Consider the following 10,571-nt stretch of genomic DNA (forward strand, 5'->3'; position numbering starts at 1 on the left):
CCTTCTGTGTTCCATTTCACAGAGACATAACTTGGGAATGCTACCAGTAAATATACATGTGCATATTGTTTATATTGAAATATATGGTAACCCTTCAATCGAGGTTGAGGTATTTAAGGAAATTTGTGTTAGTTAAAACTCTGAGAAATTCGGGGCATATAAACGTTGAAAATATGCCGCACAGCCCTATATTTTGACCATTGAAAAGTTGTAGTGCATATGAACTTAATTCTAGGATAAGATTTTTTTTCAAAAAATTCATAGTAAAAGTTGTATAGCCTTAAAAGGAGTTCCTATGGAAAATTGCATTGTCAAAATTTACAGAAATGCAACCTAATGTATTGCACGCTGATTGATATAACACTTTAGCGTAGAGAACATAGCTGTAATGATCAGTTGTATTTGACTTTGAATAAGTTTCCAGTAAAAGCGAGTGCATTACTGTATCATGGCAGTGAGATGATTATGCCACGTTAAGCCCTTCCATTTAACGATAGTTGTCTGTTATATTTGATGGTTTTTTTGCATGGGGGGAGGGGGGTTTCTGTTATATTTGTTGGTTGTTTTATGATAACAATTGAAAAAAATAATTATGCAAGTCAAGAGTTTAAATGCCTTGCTAGGCTTGGCTTTTAATCAGACACTGTAATTTTGAGACTGATATCTTAATTCAATAGATATGGGGAATATATGTCTATTTTCTTCAGTTCGCTATATAAGACATTGGTCTACCAATTTTTGTAGGTGCTAGCGAGATATTTAAAATATTGATTTGTATGTTTTATTATTTCAACTGTAAGTAAATCAGACTGTAGGTTTCCTCGTTTGACTTTTTTCACATTTCGTCATGTCAAGATAAAAAAAAGTTGAACACACCATATGAGTTTTGTTCATGTTTGAAATCAAAACGGGGACCTATGGTGTTCCTTACATTGGCGTCATTTGTCTCAGGGTAGATAGTTGTTTCACTGTCAATCACACCACCTGTTTTCTTGTTTGTCCATTACCTGGCAATTGTCAATAGTTGACTATCTCGTCATATTTGGGAGCTTGTTCTCGAAAGGTGCAATGTATACAAAAATGTAAGTAAAAACAGATACAATTATGAGAGAATATGTCGGTTTCCTCCATATAATTGCTATCAGTTAAATCATATATCAATTTGATTAGTTGTGATTCACATGCAAGTTTACTTTAAAACGCATATCTGCCCTTTTTCATCTGACCTTTTTTTGCTTTATACAGTTCTCAAATCTTTTCATACAGGTTTTATTTTTGTGATTTTTTTTTTTTGCTGATTATTGAAGGCCGTATGGTGATCTATAGTTGATATTTTATAGAACATTTGGTCTCTCATTTGCAACAATACCACATTTTCTTTTAAAAATATACATATTTTGCAATAAGTAGCCGTGTGTACAGTCTAATCGGTCATGTTTTGTAAATATAAAGAGGATATTAAGATTTTTTTATATTTATTGATAAAAGGTAACAATTAAAGTTTCAACTAAACATTCGTCCAACAAGGGAGAGGTTTCACTAGCTATGAAAAAGGGTTAATCTGCCATTTTCTACCTCATTTGATTAGACAATTCGTTTCCAATTTTCCACGGAGTTCGGTATTTTTGTTATTTCACTTTTCTTGAGAATGATTTAAATTGCTATAAATTTGAAGATTAAAAGACATTTTGATTTTTCGTTATAACACCAAACATTTCAGAGAGTCACTAGCAAAAACATTATCAAATATATAATGGTTAGCCATACAGAATTGTTTAAATAATCCTGATATAAACAGTAGTAGTTGAGATAAGGCAAAAGTACTGAATGTTTGAAGCAGCATTACTTTTTTCCAAACCACGGCCAATAGCAGCAATAGACATGGTACCAACAGATATAACATCTTTTGCTCCACCATCCCCTCCCGTTGCAACATCGACCAACGTACCAATAATAACCACATGATCTTTTTTGGATGCCTTGTTCTGCAAGTAAAAGTAAAATGTTAAATAATAGAACATGTATTAGGTAGTCAATCCGAAGAACCAAGGTCAGACATAACGCAAAATGAAAAACATCTGTCAAGGTGGGTATTGCTTCTTATCTTTATTCCATAGAATTTTTTTAACAATTTTTCAAAATGCAGTATTTATCATGCTTTTTTCAAAAATATAATAAAAACTATGGGTCACCGGACTTTTGTTCACGCTACAGTTGGTGCAAAATTGTTTCATTTTGTATAGATTGTGCTTGGAAAATACAATTTTGTGTGATAAAAAAAAAACTACACCACAAAAATTTAAGATAAAATGTGAGATAGTATTTATAGCATCTTTTCAAAGAAAAAGAAAAATGGGGTTATCAAACTTGTTTTCTTGTTAAATATTAAAATATTTAAATTTACAACACTTTGTATTTAAATTTACCTTATTTGAGTTATTTCTCCGTATTAAATTTTGGCAAGGTTGAAAAAGAAATCGAACATCAGTATGCAGCTTTGTTTTTAGAAATTAAAGTAGAAAATATGATAATACAGAAAACTTTCTATATTTGAAACAAAAGTCTAGACCAACTGTTATCTGCTTCTTTAAAATGCAAAATTGAAGAAAACACCTGAGCCACCTTTACGGTAGAAAAATTAAGGAAAAAAGGGACACCTTTGTATGAATTGTAATATATGCTACATTGTTTTCAAAATTACTTTTACTCCCTGAGTTATGTGTTACATTGTTTGTATAAATTGAACTTTGTAAATACAGCTGTTTCTCAAACCACGCCTCTTTTTTAGAATATTCAATAAATTATTGATTCATTTTGTTAACATACTGGTTTCAAGTAGTTATCTGTAGGTTGCATCGCATACAGACATATTTTAGGAATGTTACCAGTAAATATACATGTGAATATTGCTTATATTGAAAACCGTGGTAACCCTACAGTCGAGGCAGGGATAGTTACGAAATTTAGTGTTAGTTTAAACTCTTAGAAGTTCGGGGCATATAATCGTTGAAAATATGCTCACAGTCCTATGTTTTGAAATTTGAAAAAAAAAATTATAGTGCAAATGTATATATATTGTCCATTTTAAGATATGATTTTTTTCAAAACTTCATAGTTAAAGTGGTAAAAGGTGTACAGTTTTAGCCGTGAAGGGAGTTCCTATGGGAACATGCATTGTCAATAGTTACAGAAATGCAACATATATACTACATTGTTATTGATATTAGATGCCAGTTATTCTAACATTAACATTAATTAAATCTGCTGATTTTATCAATAAAACAAAAATATTAACAATCGTTATACAAAAAGGATGTTAACCTACAAGTTCATCCGGTAAATGCATGTACCAGGTTTGAAATAAGACGGTTGTTTTCTATTTGTTTTGTCAGTTGATAAAGTGTAAAGTTTGCTTTGAAGGTTTTATGAACTCTCCATGTTTGAGTTAACATAAGAGTTGTTTTTCGTTTGTTTTTTTATCCATTATAAAAGGGAAAGTTATATTACGATTATTCTGATATATTTTATAAAATTCAGTGTTGTTCATAAACATTTGCCAATTTTGCAAATCAGACGTCACTTAATGAATCCTGCTGAACCTCTTTAGTTTTGATTCGGTATCGACGGTTGTGGACAAAAGCGAGTCAGGCAAATCAAGATATGAGTCTTATAAAAAAGATGATGTGGTATGATTGCCAATATTACAACTATCCACAAAAGACCAAAATGACACAAACATTAACAGTTAAAGGTCACCGTACGGCCTTCAACAATGAGCAAAGCCCATACCGCATATAAACAGCTATAAAAGGCCCCGATAAGACAATGTAAAACAATTCAAACGAGAAAACTAACGGCCTTATTTATGTAAAAAAATGAACGAAAACTTGCATATTTTGATTTTTTTGTGGGGCTGCACGGTAAGTGTGTTGTTTGTGGTTTTTTTCTTAGATATATGAAGAAGTGGGGTGAGTATCAATGAGACAACTCTCCATCCAAATAACAATTTTAAAAAGAAGTAAACCATTATAGGTCAATGTACGGCCTTCAACACGGAGCCATGGCTCACACCGAACAAGAAGCTATAAAGGGCCCAAAAATTACTAGTGTAACACCATTCAAATGGAAAAACCAACGGTCTAATCTATATAAAAAAACGAACAACGAGAAAATCGTATATATTACATAAATAAACGACAACTTCTGTACATCAGATTCCTGATTTAGGACAGGTGCAAACATTTGCAGCGGGATAAAACGTTTTAATGGATCCAAACATTCTTTGTCAGTTTCCGTATACATTTAGAGGGGGATAAAAAAAAATCATCATTTCTTTAGAAACTCTTATATAAAATTGTCGATGAAATGGAAACTAAAAAAGCAGACCTGTGGTACAATCAACAGCCTTAACATAAGCAATATCTAAAGCTCCACATTCTTCCTTGATTTCTGCTTTGGTGTGATCTGGGATGCTTGCGTTATCCTCAAACGCTTCATAGCATGTCTCAGCATCTTGGGTGTCCTGTGAAAATATTAAATGAGTTGAATAATTCAATTCAATAACGTTTATTCATTTTAAATCAAATTTAATTATGATTTTAATCTTTTTAAATTCTTATTAGTATGCGTTTATTTATCACAGTTTATACAAAAATTAGTGACTTTAAGTCAATTTTCCTTTTACAAATGATTGTTTTGCATCCTTGTCTAAAGCTGGTAAATGGATGGTCGCTCACTAATTGTAGTTGCCCACAACATCCTATAAATGCACTATGTTTTAACTGATGTGCATCCTAATTGTGGAAGGCGACCAATAATTTTAATTTCTGTGTCATTTGTTCTTTTGTAGAGATTTGTCTAATTGACAATCATACCACATCTTCTTTTTTATAAGTATTTATAACTTTTCGTACTTTTCTACTTAGTAAGTACATATGTACAAATGTGAAGTTTCAAAGGTATGATACAGTTACAAAGAGTTGTCAAGTACTCAAAGACATAATGAATATGCTAATGACATTTGGATATATTAACAAACTTTAAAATAAATTTTATGAAAACATTATTTTAATATACATTTATAGAAAATATGTAAAAAAATACAGTTAAATCTGGACAAATCTGGGTAGACATTGCAGGATACTTCATTCATCCCTTACATTTTCAGATACACACTGTGGGCAATTTTGTAAATATTGCGGTTTACCGTCCAATGAAAAAATGATGTCTGCCTAATCTTTAACACTTTTTATGTGCAAAAACGCTATTTATTCGTATATATAGCAAGCTGTAAAAGGAAGAAGCCATTGTTGTAAGAATAATTTTTAGAAATGTGTCATACATTTTAGTCTATAAACATGATAAAGATCAACCGTGAGATAAATAAAAACAGCTCAAATATCGATATTTCCGTAGCATAGAGTAAAAAAAAATGACATGAATGTAGATCATGTACATATTTTAATTACCGTTTGCTCAAACAAAAATGTTAATTTTTTATGTGTTTTATGGGGAAAAAATAACTTAACATGTAGTTTTTAACATTAAATAAGTAAATTCAAGATTTCAATCAGTACACTTTTGAAACAAATGCTTTCTATACTTGATGTAACCACCGGATAATAGTAAATTTCGCCCAATATTGCACTGATCATATATTTGATATAATTTTTATTGGCTGCTTGTATTTAACCGAGTACAAGGATGTCCTACAGTCAGAGTACGTAACCTTTCGAATAATTATTTGTGTTGCTCTTGATTGACCGAGTACCAGAATGTCTAACCAAATACAAGGTAATCTGTCGAAAAAACATCAATTCCGGAGACGAAAGTCGATAATATGAAAAATTGATGAAAAATAATCTGCCTTTTGCGATAAAAGTAATATAAAAAAACTCTGTCATTAAATAAGTTAATACGATACATTATTCACAACATGACATGTATTTTTCTAACACCGTAATAGTTCATGCGTGACTTGTATTAATATATGAAGCGTCCAGTTTCTGTATTTTTCGGTTTGATATTGTTCTTATAGCGCGTATTTGTCAAATTAGTTATAGTATTGCGAGTTCGCTTTTCTTGTTACATTAACACTTTTAATTATTGCATGCATATCATGTTCCTTATTTTTACAGTGAATGCACATCCTTTACTCACAAGTATGTGATGTCAGTGAGCCTAAAATCCATAATTTTGGTATGTGTATATCATTTTTTTTATTAAAATATAACATGTCAGTTGGAACTATTTCTTTCCATATTTCCGATGAGATGTGTATGTAAATGTAGAACATGTATTCTATGATATAATTTTACATTTAAAAGTATTTACAAGTTTGACATGATCGTGAAGAAGTAGATCGTTGTTTACATACAGTGATCGCCAACATCTTTTTAACGAGATTTGTAAGATAATTATAGTTTGCTTATATAAATACAAGTGTGCAAACTATAATTGCACGACGAGGTATATTTATAGAGTTATATGTAATAGTGTTCATGTGTATTGCATGATAACAGTAATATCGATCATATGCATTGATTGATTTTTTTAACTCAGTTTCTTCTCATTTCACAACTTTTGTTTACATTTACTCAAATGTACCTCATCAAACTGCACATTGCAGGTTCCGTTATACTTGATGATTGCATACTCCTAAAACAAAGGAAAATGAATATGAATAATCGATATAAGTAATTCTTTTTCAAAATTATTTTAAAAGATATAAATGTAAGAAGATCACTATCCATGCTATCCAACAAACTCAGTTTCGCTCACAAAAACAAATACATATGTTAATTCATACAATTTAAATGACGACTGAGTATTGAGCATATATCAATTTGAATGTGTATCCATATCGAACATAGATTATTTCAGATTTGTTTTAATTAAATTGGTACCGAATCACGACATTCTACTTATAGTCCATTTACAGCTATATCGATCAAGTACTACCAAATAAGAAATATTAAAGACTGTATGTATTTGATGCGTTAAAGTTGTGTCATCAGTCTATAAACGTAAACAACATCAACAATATCAAAACAATATATAGAAATTAATAAAATGAATAAATACTAATAATTATCTTACTTTGTCTTCACTGGTAATTTCATCTGCCAGTACAACACCATCTTTCTGAATTATTGCAATATCCGTTTTTCCAATTTGAACATCAATTACGTCATATTCTTCGCCTTTTTTATCTTTCAACACATTTTCTGATACCTTCAAAATAACATCTAAATCAGTTTTTGTTCTTTTCACAGTGCGTCATTCGTGTTCAAAAGTTAAAATGTGTGCAATAAAATAAAATTAGTTTTTTAAAACACGTGATAAAAGTCGTAAATTGGTTGATGACAGTTTAGGTTCTTTTTTTTCAAATATGACAATAAAAGATGGACATGTGCTATTTCATTCTACCAAATTATATTTAGTTTCCCTCGGAGTTCATTTGCAATTTTAATTTTAATTTTTTACTTACAAGAGTTCATATATATATATAGCAAAAATAGGATTTAGTCAAACAGAAAACAATGTGATCAAAGAGCAGAAAACAGGGAAAGGCCATCAATGGTCTTACACAGCTAGCAAATCCATCACTCTAAGGCGGCTTCAACTGGCCCCATAACAAAAAAATTACTCTAGTTTAGTGGAAATGGACGTCACAATTACTCCGAATCATACAAATGAAGTAAAATTTAAAAAAAAAACATATGTGACTAACAAAGGCAAGAGGCTCTTTACATGGGACAGACGTAAAAATGTGGCAGTGTTAAAAATATTTTGTTAGTTTTTAACCCTCTCATTATAATTATACCGAATGTGAAATAAACAAATACACAGCATTAGGCAAATTAAAGCTCAGTTTAAAAGAAGCCTAATGTCAGAATCGGAATCAGAAGAAGAAAAAAGCAAAACGACAATAATCCACAAATTGACAAAGGACTACTAGCAGTTACTGACATGCCAGCTCCAGTTCTCTATTAAACTGACTGTATGATTGTATGATTATGCATTCATTATTTGCAAATAAAGCACCATCCATCCCGTAAGAAATGAATATAACTTGTATCATACCAATCACTAGTTAGAATGATTATAGAAGATCGTTGATCATTTCAACGAGATTCATTTTCTCGCTTGAGCCGGTACGATATTGTTATTTTGCTTATGACAAAGTTGATGTTTAATTGACAATGGTACGTGTGCAATTAGTTTTTAGCGACACATTTTCATATTCCTCTACTGTGCCGAGAAAAGTAGTCAGTCAGTAGGATCAAAGGAAAATCTGGTAACATAGCGATATATTTCCAATGCAAAGATACTATTGGTGAATCCATGTTAATTTAAGAAAATGCCCGCTACAATGACCTGACAACAGTATTGTCACTATATCCCATTTGGATACGCCTGTTTAAAGGTTTGGTAATTTATTGAGGTGAATGACGACATTGTGTGCTTCGTATAGAATATTACTATATAAGATTGTATATGTTATTATGGTTATTGCTTTCAGTACTTTTAAATAACATTTAACTACAATACCAAAAATTGAATACCTTGGATGCTTCAAACATACTGGCACTCAACACAATAAACAATAACACTATCCATCTATACATTTTCTCACTACAAAAGACATTTGATCATAAAATAATAAAACCCGTTATATGCTTATCAAAATTTTTCAAAATGTTATTCACTTAGAGTATGACACAATAGCATAAAACGTTACTTTTGCCCTAAATGTATGATCAAAGCGACCCTTGACATATTCACTTCTGATTCTTCATTTGATGTACTTAACAAAAATTAAGAGGGTACATATTGCATTGAATTGCTGCCTCTATAACCTTCTGTATATGCAATTTACAAATAATGAATTTATTGACATACGCAGTGATGTGTAAATAAATGTATTATCGAGTTATAAATAAAATGTTAATAAATAAATATACTGAAAACAAAAATAGGTAAGAAAGTTACCAACTTACAATTTTTAACTAACAGCTGTTCTTATTTATGGTTTAAATGACCTGTAAATGGGAGAAACTATGTTAAAGATAAAACTGACGTTTAAGTACATGGTATTCAAATTGTAGAAAAGGGATTTGATTAGACAATATACATTTATATAATAGTTATACATATAGCTTTAGCTGTATAGCAAAATAGCTGATTGCAGTATAATAAACAATATTCAGTTGTCAAAATGATACCTTAAGTTCCATTGTATTACTTACTTTACACCAATTCCAAAATAATATATTATTCGCTGATAATTTTGATAAATTAGAGTGATAATTCGCTGATTTCAGATTATAGAATGTCACTTCAGGTGACAAAAGAACATATTTCTTACATTTTCTTTTTGCGTAAAATAATGCTTTATTTTGACTTTATCATGTTACCCTATGGAATTAATGGAGATATGACAAAATAATCATTATTGCAAACATTAATGTAAGATGCAATAAAGCTATAACAAAAGATCGAAATTTAAGTGATAAACAAAGTATAGGTTTTTTTAAAAGAAAATGAACCAAAACTTATAAAATACGAAAAGATAGATTTTATTAAATAATTTCAGCAAATAAAATACTCGTGTATTGATTTTTTATATATACATAATAAGGTAACTTACTATATGATATGGTGTGCTTCGAAAATGTCCATGTAATGTCTTTTATTAAATAAATTAAATACATTCTTTTCAGTAAAATTAATATTTTCTGCATTTACAAAGCAATATGTATTAAGGAAATTGTAAATTGATACAAATCTTTCATTTGAATTAAAAAAAAAAAAAATATTGTATGTCTTTTTTTACTAATTTTACTAAAACTCTATACTGATCATTTGTGATTCAACATGGCTAAATACTAAATAAGATGTGTTACTTTAACAAATCATACGTGTATAAAGCAATAGACAGTACCATTTTTTTTTATTGAAACCTGAATATAAATATGGTGAGAACCTGTTTTTTGTTAGATTATTTTTTCACATTTATTTTGAAGCTGTTTGGCATTTACAAAAAAAGAGTTTTATATAACACAACATCTACTAAACACTACTTCATCGAAATGTCTTCTAACGAAAAACTTTACTTTTCAATAAATTAATATCAGAATGATGATCGAACTAAAACATCGGTGTACAAAAATACTATTTTTTAGATAATTAATCTATATGATTTTGATATAACGTACCTTTTCTTGCCTTTGCTGGATGTCTGAAGATTATATCTGCCGCCTTATATAGTCACCTTCATGTGGTCCTTGTTGAAGTACCGGCCAATCAGATCCCTCTTGTTTGCATTATTTGAAGACATGTCCAAAACAACTTTTGTTCCTGATTCAATACTTTGAAAAGAATTTGTTGAAAATGATATATGTCATAATGTTTTTTTACTAAGAAAAATCAGTAAATGGAGAGAAAACCAAATGAAATATGATTTAGGTAAATAACTAATTTAATGTAAGCTCATTTATATGCAGTACTACGCAATACAATTACATAATTAATTACATTGAGAGTAATGCTAGACGATAGACCATGTA

General features: G+C 29.9%; 1 protein-coding gene across 4 annotated transcripts; it reads right to left on the reverse strand.

The window, feature by feature from the left end:
• Positions 1-1,458: 1,458 nt before the first annotated feature.
• LOC134712453 (uncharacterized) lies at positions 1,459-10,274 on the reverse strand. Of its 4 annotated transcripts, none has more exons than XM_063574022.1 (6): positions 10,221-10,274; positions 8,568-8,637; positions 7,099-7,233; positions 6,601-6,657; positions 4,387-4,522; positions 1,459-1,985 (listed from the first exon to the last, which is right to left on the reverse strand). In XM_063574022.1, the coding sequence occupies exons 2-6, from the start codon at positions 8,628-8,630 to the stop codon at positions 1,843-1,845; spliced, it is 534 nt and encodes a 177-aa protein (XP_063430092.1). In that variant the 5' UTR covers positions 8,631-8,637; positions 10,221-10,274; the 3' UTR covers positions 1,459-1,842. The 4 variants fall into 4 exon arrangements, with proteins under 4 accessions (XP_063430092.1, XP_063430075.1, XP_063430065.1 ...); XM_063574005.1 differs by lacking the exon at positions 10,221-10,274 and adding an exon at positions 9,653-9,699 and having other exon boundaries at positions 6,607-6,657; XM_063573995.1 differs by lacking the exon at positions 10,221-10,274 and adding an exon at positions 9,653-9,699.
• Between the last annotated feature and the right edge of the window lie 297 nt (positions 10,275-10,571).

The sequence above is a fragment of the Mytilus trossulus genome, chromosome 1, assembly GCF_036588685.1.
Source record: "Mytilus trossulus isolate FHL-02 chromosome 1, PNRI_Mtr1.1.1.hap1, whole genome shotgun sequence".
Classification (NCBI taxonomy): Eukaryota; Metazoa; Mollusca; class Bivalvia; order Mytilida; family Mytilidae; genus Mytilus; species Mytilus trossulus.

Excerpts from the sequence above, each read along its gene's own strand:
- LOC134712453 (XM_063573995.1), bottom strand. The coding sequence starts at position 9,684 with ATGGACATTTTCGAAGCACACCATATCATATA. Across the intron at positions 7,234-8,567 it reads GTATGTTTGAAGCATCCAAG|GTATCAGAAAATGTGTTGAA; the intron begins GTATTCAATTTT and ends GTTATTTTGAAG. Across the intron at positions 4,523-6,600 it reads TGCAGTTTGATGAGGTACAT|GACACCCAAGATGCTGAGAC; the intron begins TTGAGTAAATGT and ends ATATTTTCACAG.